We start from the raw sequence: 21,245 nt of genomic DNA, 5'->3' as shown, positions 1-21,245 counted from the left end.
TACGTCAGCGCTGCCTCTAATTGGTAGGCTCCTTTCCATTCACTGCTCTAAAGGAAGGAATGCAATAATACCTGTCAATGCGGGGGGGCGGGTCCTCCACAGCTGCGCTGTCACTTGTTGTACTGCAGGCCTCGCAGTCATTCACTGCAGTGACAGCGACCCACAGCGAATCTCTCTAACTTGCCGAGGATGGAAGGTCTTTGAGAAAAGAGGAGGATAACACAAGGAAGAACCATGACCTGGAGGAGCCCTCTGGCCCTCCTGAGGGATGCTGTGCTCAGCCAGAAGGCCCGGGAAAAGGAACTGCGCTCTTTGGTGTCCAACTTACCTTTTGAGGGTCTGGGTAAATCAAAGCAGCCGAATCGCTTCTTCAAACCAAATGCCATCAAAACCAACAAATATACACCTCTGTTCTTCATCCCTATGAACCTTTATGAGCAGTTCCACCGTCTGGCCAACGTCTACTTTGTGGGCCTGGCTATTCTGAACTTTATCCCTGTAGTTAATGCATTTCAGCCAGAGGTAGCTCTCATCCCCATCTGCGTTATAATGTTTCTGACGGCCCTGAAGGACGGCTGGGAAGACTTCAGGAGGTACCAGTCAGACAAGAAGCTCAACAACATGCCGTGTCTCATCTACAGCAGGTATTTGACCAGGAGTCTGTTTTGTGATGTCCAGTCTGACATGACAGGCGTAACGATTTAAAGATCTCCACAGCTGTTTTTGATTTTCATCTTCCTGTGCTGTGAGTGCAACGATCTGAGCGATTGTGTGTTTTACTTTCTCTGGCTTTAAGGTGCAGCTTTTTGCAAGAATGTGTGGAAAGTCCTTCTTCTTTCACTGTCACACTGCAGAAATGATCAACTGAGTATTGTGTCCTTAAAAAAACAAAAGGTTGTGATTTTAAAAATAATTTAGGACTATATTGGAACAAAGAGAATTAAAGAAGGGTCTTTTTTAGCAGGGAACATAAAGACATCTTGAAAATCTTCAGCCTTAACAGGATATTTTGTCAGTCGATAGCTAACGAACTGCTGTGTGTGAGTGTTGGGGCAGATTTAGGAGAATCCACAATCAGCTGTAGGTTCAGACTGAGGGTGTTCCCAAAATGCTAATTTTTAAGCTTGTAAAGATTGAAACAGAATTAACTGGGTTGGATCCCTACAAATGCTAATGAACGAATTTGAAGCTTTCCCTCCTTTTTCTTGAATCTCAAAAAAACCTGTTTATCCAATGGCAACAGTTTTAACCTCATCCGAGAAAAATCCGACACATGGGAGGGAAGCTGACTCAGTTGGAAAAATTGTCACGTCATCAGCGAATGTCTGCGTTTCCGATCAGTTATTTTTGAATGCAGACGTGTTAAGTGTCTGAGTGTTCAAGCATGTCTTGCCTTATCTTCTGTGTATTACAATCTTGTTAGTGTATCAAAAACTCGTCAATCCACCTGCACTAAAAAGCAGGCCGTCTCTTAATCTGGCTGTTTGAATTCAAATCCCTATTCTTGTTTTGTTAAACACGTCTTTTTTTTGTTGTCGTCGACATCCTGAACATCCCTAACAACCAGACACACCTCATTCTTGTAGAATGTAATAAAAGTTAGAAGAGTAAATTAACTCATCTGTCAGCTGCATGGATGCTAACAAAGCTCTATCTTTTAAATGTGCTGCATAGGTGAAGTGATAGATTTTTAGGGATATTGTCAATTTATATTTATTGTTACATTAATTATTTTTAAATTTAAGTGAACAATCTCATTTTTTAAACCAGAAGTTTGCAGATATCATGAGGAGAATCCCAAAAAGTCAAGTTGAGAGTGATGCTCAAAGTAAAAAGGTTAAAACAAACGAAGTACTAAAAACAATCCATTTTAGGTTCTCCATGATGTACAGAGCCGTAATAACTTCATTTTAAAATCTACCAATTTAAAAAACTGTATTTAATAGCCTAAGAAAAATGTACAACTGAAATATTCTGCCATAGAAAACTAAATTTCTTTATTTTTTATCTTCAGAAAAAGGATTTTTTTTATATTAAAGTTATTATCACCTCCCCAAAGTAGAGAAAAAGTATTCAAATGAAAGACAAATGCCTTGAATTCCCTAAACGCTACAATCTTCAAAGTTTTCGTGAACAAAAAAGTGTTCAAAAGTCTTAGACAGTAAAATATTCATTTGAGAGCACACCCTTCAGAAACAAACCTTTTCACACCTGTAACCAGACATCCTGACGCACACAAAAGCACTTTGCTTCCAAAAGTATTTGTGCTGGTCAATGTAGTTCACTTTGAAACATGTAAAGTTCTTCTCCTTGTTTTTGTTCGCACTGAGGTGTGGCCTTCAGTAGCAGCTTCCCAATCTGGTCCTTCATGCAGGGCAGCATACCTGCAGTTCTCTGTCAGCTGTGGTTGGCCAGCTTGATGTTCAGGTTCTATTGACAACTGAGACTGTCTGGGGATGCAGTAAATATTTTATTTCAATAAAGTGTTTTATATAATAAACAAGACAAACCCATGTAGATCACAACTGTAAAAAAGGGCTCACAATTTGATTTGTTTCAAAATGTGTTTTATTTTTTTGTTTAATAAGTGGTCACACACCAAGAGTGGTCACACACCAAGGTATGGTAAATGTATTCTCTGCATTTGACCCCTTCCCTGCGGTGGCTGCAGACACAGACCCGCTCGGGAACCACTTGGGGGTTTAACCCCCCCATTCTAAACCCTTAATGCTTAGTGTACATCAAGGAGGCATTGAGTCCCCTTCTTAGATATGGGACTCTGTCAGGGATTTGAACTCCCAGCCTGCCAGTCTCAGGGCGGACACTCAACTACATGACCACTGAACTGATTCATTTGCCATGGTGTTAATATCTTATTTCTTTGAGACAGATGAACTCTTTTCACCTCCATAAATCTCTTGCCAACCTTGATGTCAACTTTGTTTTTAGCCACATTGATGTTTGACGATTCTCCACACAGAACAGCAAAGCATTACATAGAGAGACGCTGGAAAGACGTGCGAGTTGGAGACTTTGTAAAGGTGGTTTGCAACGAAACTGTCCCTGCGGACCTGCTTCTCCTCCACACATCGGACCCCAACAATGTGTGCCACATAGAGACATCCAACCTGGATGGAGAGACAAACCTGAAACAGAGGAATGCTCTTCCTGGACTCTGCACATCGGTGAGGGGCTTTGGGAAATGCTACAAACACTTTCACCTGCCTGTTTAGAGCAGTTTTACTAAATTGAAACTGATATATAAAGTTGCGCAATCATAATTGAAACATTACAGGAAAATGAAAGTACCTGTTTGTCTGCATAGTTTACTGCAGATATACTATTGTGAGTTTTACTGTTATGTGGCTCAAAAGTTTCGTTTTACTTTCTTAAAGTTGTCTTTCCTTTCTTTTAGAATGATGTGTTTGAACCTGAGAGCTTTAACTGCACTGTAGTGTGTGAAAAGCCCAACAACAATCTAAATCACTTCAAGTGCTTTGTGTAAGTATCAAAGGGGGGGTTCTAATGGATTTCCAGACACTTTTGCTGCTAACTTAATTACAACAGTGCAGGCAGACACATTGTTTTTTAGGGGGGCGGGAGTTTAATCGATTTCCAGCTTTCACAGAGGCTCTGCCGTCCATGAAAAGAAAAAAGAAAAACTTGATAATGTGGGAAAAATACGTAAGCAGTGATCAATATCTTTTAAGAGCTGAACGTTAAAAGGTTTCTCACTTTTTCCCGGAACAGGGAGAAACCTGATAAGGAGAAGACGGGCGCTGGGATTGAGAGCTTGCTGTTACGAGGATGCACAGTCAGAAACACAGAGCACGCCATTGGCTTTGTGGTGTACGCAGGTACTGTGGAGTCACTGCTTCAACCTTTAGCTTTAAAGAATAAGGAATTAGGGTTGTTCTACATAAAATTATCAAAGTTGGTATATTCCCATCATAGGATTGAGCAGACATTTTTATTACAAAATATAAATAATAAAATCAGATCAGCGTTTTCTTGATTATGTAAAAAATACTTTTTGGTTTTATATTCAGCCATTATTTTAGCCTTTATAACATTGTTTAGGATATTTGGGGATGAAAGTTTCAGTGTAAAGAAATATGACCAGTGGACACCAATTAGAGTCTCACAATATTTGTCTTTGTTGTTTCACAGGCTAAAATAAAAAAGTCAAAATTTCAATAGCTTATGTTTATCTAGAAATTCATTCTTATTCAGTGACCAACAACAACTCTGCAGATTTTTTTTCCCTTTTTCAAGAGCTTTTTATCCAATTTATTGAACCTATTTGTATAACTTTCTTATCCAAGAAACTATGTTTAATGTCTCTATTTCCACTTTTGTAATTGAAGTTTGTTCTTGAGTAAAGTCTATTCAAACCTGCAGTAACATCATCAGCACCAAGAACTTGATTAATTTTTTTGTGTTGTTTGTGGGTTTGACCCAGAACCTCCATTTGATATTCAATTTATTTTCTATGATGTTTCACTCCAAACATGAAGGGTCTAAATCAAACACCTCCTATTCTGTGTTTTAAGGACATGAAACCAAGTCCATGCTCAACAACAATGGACCCAGATACAAGCGCAGCAAACTAGAGCGGAGGCTTAATGTGGACGTCTTCTTCTGTGTCCTTCTTCTCTTCATCATGTGCCTCATTGGATCTCTGGGTCAGTATTGAACGGCACTGTTTCCCGTTTTAGTCGCGTCACAAAATGACAGAGGAAGCATAGAGATAGAGATGTGTCACCCATAGCTTCTATGTGTGGCTGTTGATCAATTGCTTCAATGACATTGTGTTTATTTTCTCAGGACACTATTTGTGGTTGAAGAATCTGTCGGATGTCCCCTCTTTCCTGGTTTCAGACAGTAAAGGTCACTTGGACAGTCCTAGCCTGTCCAGTTTCTACATGTTCTTCACCATGATCATCCTGCTGCAGGTGTTTTAATTGGTATTTCTAGTTGTCTCGAAGGTGCTGCATTCATTAAGAAGTCATTAACTCTTGGTAAACTAAAATGACAATCAAAATATTATATTATAATCAATTATCACGAGAGCAAAGGATCTGTTGGCCTAAGAGATTGATGTCTTTAAAGAGTGCTAAACTTTTACAAGTTATTCTAAATACAGTAGTTGAAAATAATGACCACTTATGTCAGTTCTTTTAAATTCCTTTTGGTTCTATTAAGTCTGAACTCTCTTTTCCTCCACAGATCCTGATTCCTATCTCACTCTACGTGTCTGTTGAGTTGGTCAAGATTGGTCAGATCTTCTTCATCTTGACTGACGTGGACTTGTACGATGAGGAGACAGACAGCCAAGTGCAGTGCAGGTCCCTGAACATCACTGAGGACCTGGGACAGATCGAGTACATTTTCTCAGACAAGACAGGCACCCTCACAGAAAACAAGATGGTGTTTCGCAGATGCTCCATTATGGGAAAAGACTATCCACATAAAGAGAATGGTAAGGATTTATCACATTTTATTCACACATTTAAAAACGCAGTTACACAATTTCAGAAAGTAATTCTATATTATAGAAATAGTAACAGAGTTATTTGTTGTTGTCTGAGGAAACTGTAAACACAGTGGTGGAAATAAGCATTTGATCCCTTGCTGATTTTGTAGGTTTGTCCACTTGAAAAGAAACCAACAGTCTGTCATCTTAATGGTATGTTCGTTTGAATAGTGAGAGGTAGAAAATCACAAGAAAATCAAGAAATGACTTTAAAGATGTAAATGTATTTACATTTCATTGAGGGAAATTAGTGTTTGAACCCTCTTGTTGGAAAGACTCAGTACTTTGTGGCAAAACCCTTATTAGCAGGACAAAGGTCAGACATTACCTGTAGTTGATGATCAGGTTTCTCCGCTTTTCAGGAGGATATCTAGTCCACTCTTTTTTGTAAATGACTCTAAATCATTAAGATTTGGTGACGGTCGCTTAGCAACTCTGAGCTTCAGCTCTCTCCATAGTTTTTCTGTAGGATTGAGGTCCAGAGACTGGCTGGGCCACTCCATGACCTTGATGTGCTTCTTCTTCAGCCATTACTTGGTTGCCATAGCGGTTTGTTTTTTGTCATTATCCAGTTGGAAAACCCATCCACAACCATTTTTATGTGTCGTTGTCAATGAAGATATGACTGAACATGGCTCCTTCCATTCTCCCATCCACACGGTGAAGTAGCCCTGTGCAGAAAACCAACCCCAAAGCATAATGTTTCCACCTCCATGCTTGACAGTGGGGATGGTGTTCTTGGGGTCGTAGGCAGCATTTCTCTTCCTCCAAACACAACAGGTTGAGTTGATGCCAAAGAGCTCAGTTTTGGTCTCATCTGACCACAGCACCTTTTTCCAATCCCTCTCTAAATCATGAAGGTGTTTATTGACTACCAGTAGCTTTTTAATTTCTGAATGTAAATTCAACAATTAATGTTGATTCAATTCACTTTTTTTTTATATAGCCCAATATTTACAACAATAGATGATCCTGTAATAACCACAGGAAATCAAAGTGACTTGAACATGCATTTTACATATATTCATTTACTTTTTCAAAAAAAATACATAAACACACACACATATAATGCGATAAAGTTTTGATTTGAAGGTTAAATCTATCTTTTAATTCTGGGATTTTTCATGTGTCATTGTACAACTGATTCTTCTAGTTAACCAACAGTTGAACATTTACTTAGTCATTTACTTACACCTTTAAACACACATTATTGTAATATATATCATAATTTCTCTATACTTTATCTTCAGTGTATGTTCTGTCATTCGGCTTATCCTGCACAGCCTGCAAATGTCCACACAATAATGATTGCGTGGTTTGCATTTTATTACTTGTACGTGTAACGACAGTAAAATCTAATCATCTTTAATCTCTGTGTCAAGGAGTTCAGATCACATGAAACTATAAACTTAGTCAAACAGCATATTATGTCTTAAGTCGTGGCAGTTTGCCAAATGTTTGTTTGGTCTGAACTTCCTGTTGGCTTTTTTGTCTTTTTTTCCAGTCATGCTGTTATGGTGTTACTGTTATAGTTCCTTATGAGGGGTGGTTGTCGTTTTTCAGTTAAAACATTTTGCAGATTATTTTTTCTTATTTGCTCACCATTTTGTTTCTGTGTTAAACTGCTTTTTCATTTAGACAAGCTGTCAAAATAACTGGGAGAAGATGGGGCATGAAATTGACATCCAATTATGTTTCTTTTTATAGGATTCTTCCTGAGCCTAATTTCTTTTTCCTACGCCTGAGAATCCTTTCTCCTTGGGGCTTTAAAGGAAAAATGAGTAGAGCCTGGTCTAACACTTAAGGCTTCACGTGTCACTGTGTTTTTTGTTTGTAGCCAATCGCCTGGCCCTCCTCGAGGAGACAGAGTCCGAGGAGAATGTTATCTTCAGCCAATCAACACTATCCTCCCAGGCCAGTCGGTACGATGAGGACTCAAGCCCTGTAGATACTCATCGACATGGCAGCCGGCACAGGAGCAAGATGGCTGTAAACCGCCAAAGCAGTATGGCCTTCAGCAGTCCACTGGTAGGTTCCTCAACCAGTCAGGAGGAACTGTAGTGCAGAGGTAGAGTAGTCAACCACTGATAGTAGTCAACCTCTGATTGGAAAGTCACAGGTTTGGTTCCCCCGTGCCTGGCCATGTGTCGAAGTGCTGGTCAGTGCTCCTGGTGGTTATGGGTTGGCTCCAGTGTTAGCAACAGACATCAGTGTGTGAATGTGTGTGTGCATGGGTGAATGGGACTGTGATTGTAAAGCGCTTTGGGCCTTCAAGGAAGTTAATAAAGTGCTATGTGAGCATACAAAGGACCATTTACTATTGCCACAAACCACTGGGAAAACCCCCCAGAAAACAACAACAACAACGTTTGAATGAATATAACCATGTTTTTACTCTGTGGTATCAGTCTGACTGGTCTCCCAATTTGAAAATAAGTAGTTTGTTTTTCATGTCATCCTATTTAAACAGATTGTACTTTTTTCAGGTCCTTCACAATTTTTAGCACAAACATGATTAAATTCATTCTCAGGCTGATGTTAGTTTAGCTTTGCTTCTCTCCACATCTTGATCTTTTTTCTTTTACTTGTTTCATCTCCTGATGACTTTCCAATTAAGATTATATTCACATCAATTCAAATACAGAAAATATCTAATTGCTTTCGTGTTTTTCCCCCCATTTGATCCACCCCCTGTCTTTATGGTCCTAGTTGCTGCTGCAGATGGCCAAGTTGCAAGGTGTCACTAATAAGAGCTCTCATTTTGAGCTGCTCCTGTGTCTATGACAGGACATATGGTCACACTGAGTACACTTTGGAACAAGCTACGGATATACAGTATATGAGTGGCTATATTTGTCCACGGGGCAAAGAGCAGGAGCCTGGTGATATGAGCTGACACAGAAAAAGTTAGCACAATATTTACCACATTTACTCTATTTTGTGCTGCATATTTACCAGAGTTCTGTGTTTGTATAAATAACATTACTTAATTTTTCTCTTCTTGTAAGAAACTAGCTAAAGCAGACAGAAAAGATTAGATAGCTACTGTAAAACCCAGCCTTCAGCCCCGTCAACAAAGATTCTTGTAGAGGTGTGGGAAAAGCAAAGGTGACCAAACCCCCCATTACTTATTGAATTAACAAAGTAATTGCATTTTTGCACCATCAGGAAACCCAGGTGATTCCAGATGAGAAACTGCTTCAGCAGATCAGCCGCTCAGAGAGAAGCAGCAGCGGGATTTCAGATCCTTACATGGACTTCTTTCTGGCTCTAGCTATTTGCAACTCTGTGGTGGTTTCCATGGCAACAACTCAGAGACAGAGGGTGAGTTTACCAAAATAGCGGATGGAAAACATTAATGGAAAAGACGAAAAAAACAAGTAGAAGAGTTGGCCTTTTTAAAAAATCAACAACCAAAGTGTTATCCATTGCAATGAATTCTAGCATAATTTAATTTTTTTTTTCAAAACTCACGTCTTTTAATGGGAAATGCACATGTTTTCATTTTACTCATATTTACCAGTTTTTAAAGGAGATTAGGGCATTTAGGTTGAAATTGATCCCTTCCCTTTCATAATTGAAGTTGATGGAAGCAGTTTAAATGAGGATAAATGATGCTGAAAATAAAGTACTTTTTAAAACTTAGAGATATAATACAAGATATGATATGGTTGAATATTTAAATTAAAAAAAATCTTTTGCTTTTTTTTCACTTTGTTTAAAGGTGAGTTCACCTTCACACTCCCATAAGACTAACAACCCTTTGGAGAGCTTTTCTGTTCTGGTGAAAAGGACTGGCTCATTTTGGAAAGTCTTTGACAGCCCCAAACAGAATGGCTCCTCCACCTCTGCACACAAGAGAAGCGATGATGCCAATGGAGTCCAACCCCGTGCGTTAGATACCGTGACCTTGAGCGCCAGGCCTGCAGCAGCGTCAGGTGATGTGTGCTATGAGGCTGAGAGTCCAGACGAGGCAGCACTGGTGTACGCAGCCAAGACATATGGCTTCACCCTGCTGGCTCGCACCCCTAACAGCGTAACAGTGAGGGTTCCATCTGGGGAGGAACTGGTGTTTGAGGTGTTGGACACCTTGGCCTTTGACTCCAACCGAAAGCGAATGTCTGTCCTGGTGAGACACCCAATCACTGGAGAGTACGTACTGTATACCAAAGGGGCAGACTATGCCATCATGGAGCTGCTTGGAACACCGTATGCAGGTGAGTGAAGGCAGTATTTATGCCTTCATGATGTCTTTTCATTCAATTTGTTTTACAAAAATTCAAACAATCTTCCCCAGAACACCTCAGTGGTCAGCAGAAAAAGATTGCAGCTGATACTCAATATCACCTGGACTGCTATGCGAAAGATGGACTCCGAACATTGTGCATCACAAAGAAGGTACAAAATCCTGCATCATAAAGCTGAACAGCATATTTCTTTTATTTGGGCTTGTGTTGTGATTCATTTTTTTCCACCTGTGTTGCAGATTGTAAGCAGCAGAGAGTATCAAAGCTGGTTGGCAGACAGAAAGAGAGCTCTTGCAGCTATAGACGGCAGAGAGGAGCTTATGATGGCCAGTGCTGTGCAGTTGGAGACAGAACTCACCCTGCTAGGTAAATCAGACACTTTTTTCCCCAACACAACTAACTCTGCAACCAGGACACACAAAGTAAACCTTCTTTAGGTTTAAATACCCACTTTGAAGAAAATTGTGCTTTTGCTGTTTTTAACATGATGATTAACAGATGGATAAAGGGAAAGCGGGGCGGTTTAACTCTGCACAAACAGTCCCGTCAACAACTCTGAGGTGAATTTCGAAACTATGTCCTAGAAAATGACAGTTTTTTAAAATTTTGGCTAAAAATGGCATAACTAAATTTAAAAGACCACTAGGGACACTTTTACAAGAGATCGAAATTGGCAGATACTTTGTTGTTTTGGAGCTTTAAAGTTTTGCATTAACTCAATTCCATCAAGAAAAGATGCTGCACATCAATTCAGAAAGAATCATGAAAAAACTTCTGAACTGTTCAAATATCCTTTTTTTCATGAAAGATTTCATGATTAAAAAAAACTGTTAAAGACCAGCTTTGAGCAGCCCTGCAAAATGACTCAGAACAAACCATATTCAGAGAAGTTAAAACAAAGCTACCTCCATCCATCCATCCATCCATTTGTAATCTATCCATTCGTCCATCTTCAGATCAGGCTGAATCCCTTTTGAAGACACATGCTTGCTGGTTACTGTTGGGCGAAAGGAGGGTACGCTGTGACCAAGTTGCCAGTCTATTGCAGGGTCACACTATCACAAACACATCTAGGGGCAATTTAGAGTCACCAATTAATCTACAAAGCCTTAGTGTTTGGAGAAAACCCACGCATGCACAGGGAGAACGTGCAAACTCCACACAGAAAGGCAACGGCTGGGATTCAACAAGGGACTTCTCCAAGGCGAAACCACTGCTCTACCTAGCCAACAAAACTACTTCTGAAACCTAAAGATTAGTTAAAGCTTCAGATAACTCTTAGAACCTTAACCTCCACAGAAGGAACGTTAAAACAAGCAACCACCTCTTGTTTCGATAAATTGACAATACAAAGACTCAGTCTTTAAAAATAGAACATTGCAGTGATGATTATGTATGCAGTGCTGCATCTGAACCTAAACAAAGTCTCACCAGGTTTAGCTTCAAGCAAATGCAGCATATAAATCTGATTAGTTCACAGAAAACGGTTTTGCACATGACGATTTCCAGTAATTTTGGTTGTCCAAGATTTTACTTTTCAAACTTGTTAAAAACCGGATTGTGCTCCATTTTAACATCCTACAAATACAAGTTTACTATGTTCCATTAAATGACCTTATTGAGGAAATAAAATGGGATTTTTCACCTTCATCAGGAGCAACAGGTATCGAGGATCGCCTGCAAGAAAGCGTCCCAGACACCATCACAGCTCTGCGGGAAGCAGGGATCAAAGTGTGGGTGCTGACAGGTGACAAGCCAGAGACTGCTCTCAACATCGGCTACGCCTGCAGGTTAATGGAGGAGGGAGACCTGGTGATTAACATGAGCTGCAAAAACAAGGTGGGGACGCTCACTTATTGTTGGGCATGGTGTGTTTTAACAAAAAAAGGAGAAACTTTTCCAGTCTTGAAGTACTGAATGTGGGCTAAAGGGGAGTTGGATTTTACCTTCAAGTGAAGACTACTCAAGCTCTCCTGTCCTAATATGGTGAAACAATATAAAACCTAAAAAAGAAGCTCATCTGTTTTGCTCAGAACCAAACCAATGCAAATCATCTCTCTGCTGAGATTACTGACTGCAGATCCTTAACAAGGCAGATGTGACATATGTTCCTAACATTTAAGGATTCTTTGAATTATCTTTTAAGGTATTTTTACAAAACACAGATCATCTTTCTTTTTATTCAGTTTTGTGAAAAGATTAAAAAAAAAAAAATTTAAAAACTAATAATTGGACTAAAAGTGGATTTGGGGTTCAACATATCCTTACATGGACAGTCAATGTATTGTTGGTCACATGGATGCTCAATTAAAAAAAAAAAAATCAATTAAAATATAACCGTTATTTGAATGGAAAGTGTTACTTTAACTCTGGAAACACACCAAGAAAACTGACAAGTACAAGTTAGGGGAATTGAAACTTGTTTCTGTCAGGTTTTCTCCTTCTGGATTTGCATTCAAAAAACAATAAATGAAATCTAACATCCAATTAAAGACGGGAATATTTTATAATATTTGTGAAAAAGGAAAGCTCTGATTAGCAACTGAAAAGACTCATTAAAAGATGTTAAAATATTCATGATCAAGGCTAAAATAACAAACCAAATAATAAGTAATGCTACAAAAATATTTCTCCTATAAGATTTGATTTTGGCCAAAGATTGATCAAGAATTTAGTTAAAATTACATGTGAATTGATTCTATTTTGCGAAATAGCTTGAACTAATTTCAAACAAAAAACAGCAAACACATTTAGAAACTGTCACCATAGAAAAGTTGAAAATTAAGTCAGAGTTTAGCCTTTTTGAAGACATTACCGTAAATGAAAATAGTTGAAATGTCACTTCTATGTCTTCTCATTTAAGAAAGCAATGCTGTCTTTTCCTGGTGGTCTTTGGTGAAAAGCGGTGTGCTTTCCGAGCATCTACCTTCTAATTTAAAGGACTGAAACCTTTCGAACCACTTTTCACAATTTAACTAAAGGTCAAACGCTCACATTTCCATCAGGGGAAGATGAAAAATGTTCGTTGGGGGACCTGCCTCTCTGAGGTCATTAAAGATCTGGTAGCGCCGGAGCAAGGTTTTCATAAAAACCCGACTGTGTCTACTCATCCTGACGTCAAATGGCTGCCAGCTCTGACGGATACCCCAATAAGTTTTTGAAATGAGGGGGCCGCTGCGCATCCTTTAGAGGCACAGTGACTGATGATGAATGGAGTTAGATGCCCCCAACCCAATAACTAGTGCTTTCATATCTAATTACCAGTGTAATATTTAGATCTCACAGGAAATTTACTTTAATGAACAGGATTTTTAACAACCTTAGCTGATAACCACTTGTGACATTTACTTATAAGCACTGCCCCACTAAGTGTAATGAAATTTAGCCAGGACTGAGCTGCTTGTAGGAGAAAGTATAAACATGGATCTTCCTTTTTTTCAATTTAATTTCCTTGTAACCCAGTTTGAAGCCGTTTAGCATCAACAATAAATCTGATGGGCCTGCTTCTGCAAAAGATAGAGAAATCTTTGGACTCTTAGACCTGCAAGACAAAAAAAAGATGCAAATATTGAACTTTTACATTTTATCATAACATTTTTTTATTAAGAAGAACTTTTAGCTGATTTTTTTTTTTTTTTTACTGAGTATGTTTTATTAGGTTTTACCTGCTTTAGGCATCCCGTGCTATTTTGTGTTTTTTCTTTGGTTTCATTTTGTTTTAACATTGTGAAGCACCTTGTAAGTTGCTTTCTGAGGGAAGTGCTATATAAAAGAAGTTCTTTCTTACACTCTTGTGCAAATTTATTTATAAAGTTCACATTACTTATTACTGGGGGGAAAAAACAGATTTTTTACATCTTATTTTAGGTTTCAACATTAAAACTAAAAGTGGAACATCTTGGAAGTTTTCTTTAACTTTAGGGGGGACAAACGTTTGTTGTGTTACTTCAAAAAGTATATTTTAGAAACCTAATTGTAAAAGTTTTATTGAAATTTTAGGAAAGCATCTGTTGTATTTCAGGTCACATGTGTATCTATCCTGGACTGTACTTTGGAAGAAGTGAGGAGATATCACGAGGACCCTCGTAATGTGGACACCACCCAGAAAATTTCTTTAATGATCGATGGAGACACTCTGGCCATCGCACTGTCCCCTGACCTACAGGACCGGTTCTTGGACCTGGCAAAGCGCTGCCGCTCTGTGCTCTGCTGCAGAGTCACTCCCTTGCAGAAAAGCAGGGTTGTGAAACTGGTTAGGGACAAGCTCAAAGTCATGACACTTGCTGTTGGTGAGAAAAACTAAACCTTTGTTACCTGTTAGGGTCCCACTTTGATCGTCTTTTGATTTATTTTAAAAGGGTTCACAGTGGTCTTTCGATTATGATAGTCGTTTTTTAGCCAAAATCATAAAACCTGTGTTGTTTTCTAGGACATAGTTTCTGCAAAGTGGTAAGAGCTTATTAGAAATTCACCTCTCAGTTGTGGAATGTGGGAGTGCAGTAAGCCCGCCCCTATTTCCCGTCATCCATCTGTTTACATGCTTTCCTGCCAGCGTACAGCCCCTCACAACCCTGACCTAACATTACCGGTGCAACAAAAATGGCGAGCAATATTAGACCTATCCAGAGTTTTAATCAGATGCCAGCTCAGTCAAGGAAAACAAAGTTGTACACGGATCTATTAGTCTACAAGTGGATGCAACAGAATGAAGTGGAGGAGGGAGCGTGTGGTTCGCCCATTGTAGCTTCTATGTCACGACAACAATCTTTTTCATCTGCTCCTGATTCACAATGATTTGAATACAATAAATACTCTGTTTTAATTTTAATTTCCCTCATATATGTCCTCCATCATCAGAAAAGGCCACAAGAACATGTTAAAAACACCAAAAACACAATTTTCATTGGAGTCAATCTGAGAACAGAGTAAAGTGACAACAAATGAAGCAATGCTTTAGCAATTAAGACCAAAAAAAAGTTTTTCCTGCATTAATTTGCCAACAGAAATGAAATACTGAAACAGGAAAAAAACTGTTGATAAGTAAAAAGTTAGATTTTAGTATGTCATGATGAAACCATTTCAGATCCACCACAGCCTTTTGTTTGTATTTATTAAGGTCTAAAATACATCAGCATAAGGCAGATTTTCAATCACAACACCTTAAATATGTATTTAGAAATTTTCTCAGACATTTCTAAAAGTTGCAAATGGGTCATCATAAGCTAAAATTCATTCTGTGGTTTCAGGTGACGGTGCAAATGATGTCAACATGATTCAGGTGGCTGACGTTGGCATTGGGATTTCTGGTCAAGAAGGGATGCAGGTCTGATCTGATTTCTATTTCTGCAAAAAAAAAAAAGGCATGCTTTCTCCCATTCTCACTGTGTTTTGAACCAAACGTTACTCCTCACTGTCATTTACAGGCAGTCATGGCTAGTGATTTTGCCATAACTCGCTTCAAACACCTGAAAAAACTTCTCCTGGTGCACGGACACTGGTGCCACACTCGCCTGGCCAACATGATTATTTATTTCTTCTATAAGAATGCGGTGAGCTGGGTTTCTAAGTCGAAGCTTTTATTTTGGCAGAGACTTGCCTGCTCCGATATATCCTCTAATTAGTTTTTAATGTGTTTCTCAGGCCTACGTGAACCTTCTGTTCTGGTATCAATTCTACTGCGGATTCTCAGGCACAGCAATGATTGACTACTGGCTGATGATTTTCTTCAACCTTTTCTTCACCTCAACACCACCCATCATGTTTGGGATTATGGATAAAGATGTTTCTGCAGAGATGCTGATGGGTGTTCCTGAACTGTACAGAACCGGTCAGGGTTCAGGGGTCAGTAAGCGGACAATAGAAAAGATTCATTACATTTTCATATGCATGTTTCAGCTAAACATGTTTGCCTTGAATTCCTCAGGAATACAATTTTCGTACTTTCTGGATTTCCATGCTGGATGCTTTCTATCAAAGTCTCGTGTGCTTCTTCGTTCCATATCTGGTAACATAAAATACATCTAATAAAGAAGCAGCCCTCACAAGTTCTGATGGACCTTTTCCTATCTTTCAACAGTTCTTAATATTGTCTTTGTTTCTTTTTCAGGCTTACCAGGGATCAGATGTTGACATTTTCACCTTTGGAACTCCACTTAATACAAGTTCTTTATTTATCATCCTGCTGCATCTCGGTATAGAAATTAAATCCTGGGTGAGTCCTGAAGATGTCTTCAAATAAAACAAAAACAAACAAAAAAGCCTTTTTTTTACTTCATTTTTATTTATGTTGCATTTTTTCATTAAAATATTGCATCTCAAAGTCTTGAAAAGCCCTGTGACAGACTGGAGACCTGTCCAGGGGGTACCCCGCCTTCGCCCAACAGTAAATGGGACAGCGACCCCATGACCCCTAGAAGGATAGAGAAAATGGATGATTGGATGCATAGAAATGCTTAAAAAAATCAATGAGTGCCAAAAAAGCCATGTGCAAACAGAAAGTTTACAATTTAAAAGTTTCACACATTGAAATCTAGTGAAATAACCGACAAATACTGTCAAACTCAACGTGACACTGGAGTTTAAAAATAGCTACAAATAAAATGAAACTGTGGAACTTCCAATGAAAAGTAACTAAATTAATTTTAAAACTTAATTTTTATTACTATAAAAATATTTAAATTGCTTTCAGTTTGTTAAAAATTTAGATAAATATATTTAAATTGAAACAATACAGTTTCAAGATAGCAAACAGTATAATTTGTCGTTTTGTTTTTTTGTCATCATCTCTTAGACGGTGGTTCACTGGATTATCATGTTGGGCAGTGTGGCTTTATACTTTATCGTGACACTTGCCTACAGCGCCATCTGTGTCACCTGTAATCCCCCATCCAACCCATACTGGATCCTCCAGAACCAGATGGCTGACCCCATGTTTTACCTTATATGCATCATTTCCACTGTGGTGGCTCTCCTGCCCAGGTAACACGCTTCACTCTCACTCAAAAACAGTTTGTGATTTAAAACCAGAAAAACGTATCCAATGTGATCATGTTGCCCCTACAGATTGTCTTTTGGAGTATTTTTTATTCCTTTTTTTCTGTATTTTTGTCAATTTTTATTCTGCTTTGTTTGAATTTCTGATATTTGGGTTTTTTATGCTGAAAAAAAAAATTTCACACTAGAATTTCGTCATATCAGAAAACACAGGTGATCAAAAACTTTAAAATCAGTCATCGGTTTATTTTAGTTATTTGGTTTCTCTTTAAATAAAATGTGCTACTATCAAAATCCAAAATATTCTAAACTACATTAAACAAACACTGGTTTATTAAAATAAAAATAGCTAGAGATCTAGGTGAATTAAAAAGTACTCCAAGTTTTAAATGTTGTCTGCCATTTGTCTGTCTTTCCCCTTTTCTAATTCAAATTCATAATCAAACTTTATTTATTAAGCAATTTTTATACAAAGGCAACACAAAAACACCTTACATGTTGAAAACAATTAAAAGTAAAATTATGAAACACACAGAATGCCCTCAACCCTCCTAACCCCTCGCACCCAACAGACATAAAACGACACATGAATAAAACTCAAAATGTAAATGGAAAGCGAAAACAAAACCGAAGTGGAAACCGGGCCTTATGCTGATGTGAGGAAGTGATATTTCAGGGAACTGTCTACGCCCAAGACGACCCACTCACCATCACAGAAGACGTCACCATTTCGCGTTACGTTTACCAACAAAGGGTAGCATGCAGCCAATTCAGAAAAGGTTTTTCTGGCTTTGTTAAGCGGGATGAAAGATATACAGCCCAGCAAAAACAGTCAGAAACAACAAATCCAGTCTGTTTTGCTCATATTTATCAGGGTTTTAAAGTATATATGATAAAGCAGATTGTGAAATAATAAGCCTGTGATGGTGCAAATCAATTCTGGACTGACGATTACAAATTTTTTGGGGTCAGGATTAACTGCTTTCCTCTCGCCTGTGCCGCTAATATTTAGAGGGGAATGCTCTGATTTTCATCAAAGCACTGCATACTTTTTCACTGGCCTACTTTCTCTCTGCCACACTCTCTCCCCCAGGTACACGTTTTACGTGCTGAAGAACTCTATCGCCCCCTCCCCGCTCATACAAGCCAAGCATCTGGACCGGATGGAGCCTTCTGTGAGAGACATGTGGATGAAGGAGTGGAGGAGCTTAAGGGGTGGAACGGAGGTCAAAGAGTCCAGGCTTTCTACGCCACCTTCCCCAACTCTTGAGACCTCTGTAGACTTTTACCCCGGGTTTGGAGATGCTGCAAGTTTTGTGGGAGAGGATATGTCGCTGAACGTCATTGGAGATTAGAGGCCCGTGGACACATGAAAGGCAAAGGCAGCTTGACAGCTGAACAAAAGAACTATGATCATTATTTATTTAGTAAAATGTATATATGTGGACTGGTTCATAGGTGGATTCATAAGTGCTGTATCATTTCCTAAATTAAGGGGGTAAAAAATAAAGCTCCATCCCATGTTAAAGTCCCCCCTCCAAAGAAAATCAAATTTTTTTGAGTTTTTGACATGTGGCTTTTTTTAAATGAAAGAGAAAACAAATGTGCGGTAATAATAAATCATTTCATTTGTGCATTTCTGAGTATCTCTCCTTTTAAATCACTGTCAAAATGTTGCAAAGACGCTCGGTTTGAATTAATGATCTGCCCTCTCCAACGTGCACTAACTCAGGTACAGGAGAAGAGAAGATGGCACATTGCTGCGGTTCTCACACGTATTTTAAGTGCGTCCAAGGCTGGATGTTGTTGTTGGCCGAACGTATTTAAAATTAACCCTTGTGCTATCCTAGGCACTTTAACTTTGGGAGTTGGGTCATCTAGACCCACTAGACAGTGCTCTGAACCTTTTTTCTTCAATGATTTGTGATCTTCACTGGTGTCCATGGATTACATGAAATCTTTCCACCTTTATCCACCTTTGTCATGGTAGGGAGAACATGTCAATGTAAGGGTGGGGTCATCTAACATAGCACAAGGGTTCAAGTGTGTTCTCCCCATTTGTGTTCTGTGTTCGAATTGAAGGCTTGCTGTCGCAGGATAAGAATAAAAACAAGAATAAAGTAAGGGGACCTTTTGTTATTATTGTCTGAGCAGACTGGCTCCCCACACCGCAGCGGGTCTCTGCCAGGGCACCAACTCGCCTCCTGGGAGCCGGCATAGCGATCGGGATCTCTCCAGCTCTATCGGCCCAGCGACAGACAGTCCAGGGGTCACCCTTCTTTGCCCAACAGTACCTGAACTGCATTTGGAAATTAGGTGCGAAAAGTCACTTTCTTTCTGGGTTTTCATTTTAATTGCTGTGCAAGTGAATGCAATCGAAATTAATTATAACGTAATTAAAAGCATTTTTCATAGGCTTTTCAAAGCAAAACAGCAGGGTCTGGTACACACATTCATTTTGTCATTCACACACATTGTTCAAAAAGTGTCCATTTGGAACCAAAAATATGTCACATTTCACCGCTTCTTTATCACCAAAGATAGACTATTGAAAACAGAGACTGTCTGTCGGTGTCATTTGTGGTGCCCCACTTGTGTCAAGCTCTTCACTCACGCAAGACGCAGCTATCATCATCAAAAGGGGCGATCGAGGGGGTGGCCACTCAGCAGCCACGCCCATGAAGACAGGACTCAAAATATGCCTTTTTAAGATATCTGGGATTTTGATTTAAAAACATCATAATGATAATCGAAACACCAATGGGAACTTTTATTTTCTTTTTTCATAGTGTCATAGTGTTTAAGTAGTAATTTTTGTTAAAAACAATGTAAAAAAATAAATAAAAAAAAGCATTTTCCATTCTCTGTGGTAAGAAGGTAGCCAAATTACCCGATCCCTCAGAAACTCTTCTTTCCCCAACAAAATATAACTTCCATTACAAAATACTTAGCTGCTTTAGTATATTTCTCACACCTGCATCCATGTTGGGAAGTTATGCAAATTACATTTCATGTTTCTTGTTTCCATTTTTTGGATTGTTTATTTCTATGAGATATTTTTATAGCTAGAGCATTTCCATGTAAATGCATGTAAATCCGTCTTCTAATTCCCCGTGTGTGTCTGTGTGCTAATGTGAGCATCTGTTCAAAGAGACTCTGCATTAAAATGAGCAATAAGGTAAATGTTGGAGGATGTATAAGCTGCAAAGTTTCTTTTGTACATGGAAAGTATACAAGTGAATCCAACTTTTAAGGGGACTCTGTTATGGTTGGCATAATTCATTACACACCAGCAACTCAGCTCTTATATAACAACTCACCTCCCACATTTGGTTCATTGCTGCCCTCTATAGGTGAAACATGGTGTTGCTGAAAGGTCACACAGGACAGACAGGCATACGTCATTCTTGAAATATATATAGTGAAAAGCCAAATAAAGCCAAATAAAGCCAAATATATATATATATATATATATATATATATATATATATATATATATATATATATATATATATATATATATATATATATATATATATATATATATATATATATATATATAGATAGATATATAGATATAGATATATATATATAGATATAGATATATATATAAATATATAGATATAGATATAGATATAGATATAGATATATAGATATATAGATATAGATATAGATTGATATAGATATGGATAGATAGATATAGATATAGATATATAGATTTACACAAAGTTTATCAAGAAAATCTGGTGATCAATACTTTTAACAGTAAATTGTGTGACCATCTATGAGTCTTCTTTCTTTTTCAATGCTCATTTAAGGTCATGAAATACTAATATCTACCATGTGGGCATCATATCAGGTGAGCACTATGATTTAGTGCTTCGACACCTCACTGTGGATCTGCTCAGGATCTGCTTGAGAGTGTCACTGTTGTTTGCCACCAGCACCTTCAGAGAGGGATCATCCACAGGAGTGTCATCAATCTTGATGGAGGACAAGGACTTGGAGTTTACAAACGCCACAGTCAGTGCAGACACAAAGTGTGCCTGAGGAGGAAAAAATAAAGGTCAAACTCAAAATTATTTTGTTGTAGCCAATATATGGTCACAAAGGTCCTCTAAAAGTCCAGATCCACAAACTAAGTTAAAGCAGACTTTAGGTGAAACCTTTTATATTATATCCAAAATGAGCTAGAATGGATTTTAATTTTGGGAGTAAAGTTTATTATTTTAAAGCCTTGTAATACAGATTATCTATCTCTTAAACTCCCAAAATAGATTACTTTATTATTTGTATTAACTATTCTCAACCAAACAGCCAACAACTCAAAGTTGTTTCATAGAATGACCCATCAGAGATCAGATTAATCTTTTTACTATTATTACAAATGGGTTGGAAGTATTTGTCATTGGAGGACATACTGTTGCATGGAAATGGTTTATAATTTTCTTTCCAAGTTACATTTCAAG

At 38.3% G+C, this 21,245-nt stretch overlaps 1 protein-coding gene across 1 annotated transcript; it reads left to right on the top strand.

Annotated features, from left to right (window-relative positions):
- Positions 1–76: 76 nt before the first annotated feature.
- Positions 77–18,412, top strand: atp10b (ATPase phospholipid transporting 10B). The gene is made up of 21 exons (XM_011480280.4): positions 77–644; positions 2,981–3,185; positions 3,416–3,501; positions 3,751–3,857; positions 4,554–4,685; positions 4,828–4,955; positions 5,230–5,482; positions 7,374–7,564; positions 8,705–8,860; positions 9,261–9,753; positions 9,834–9,934; positions 10,023–10,149; positions 11,438–11,622; positions 13,805–14,072; positions 15,030–15,106; positions 15,207–15,332; positions 15,424–15,624; positions 15,707–15,787; positions 15,890–15,994; positions 16,574–16,761; positions 17,870–18,412. Exons 1-21 carry the CDS (start codon positions 235–237, stop codon positions 18,129–18,131), a joined length of 3,882 nt encoding a protein of 1,293 aa, XP_011478582.1. The 5' UTR covers positions 77–234; the 3' UTR covers positions 18,132–18,412.
- The last annotated feature ends 2,833 nt before the right edge of the window (positions 18,413–21,245 follow it).

Source organism: Oryzias latipes, chromosome 10 (assembly GCF_053564925.1).
Source record: "Oryzias latipes strain Hd-rR chromosome 10, Olatipes_Hd-rR_3.1".
NCBI classification, from domain to species: domain Eukaryota; kingdom Metazoa; phylum Chordata; class Actinopteri; order Beloniformes; family Adrianichthyidae; genus Oryzias; species Oryzias latipes.
This window is presented reverse-complemented; position numbering and strand designations above follow the sequence as displayed.

Bases quoted from the DNA above. Each gene is read 5' to 3' on its own strand.
- atp10b (XM_011480280.4), top strand. From the start codon at position 235: ATGACCTGGAGGAGCCCTCTGGCCCTCCTGAGGGATGCTGTGCTCAGC. The intron at 3,858-4,553 runs GTACTGTGGAGT...CTGTGTTTTAAG, and splicing joins TGGCTTTGTGGTGTACGCAG to GACATGAAACCAAGTCCATG. The intron at 15,333-15,423 runs GTGAGCTGGGTT...TGTGTTTCTCAG, and splicing joins ATTTCTTCTATAAGAATGCG to GCCTACGTGAACCTTCTGTT.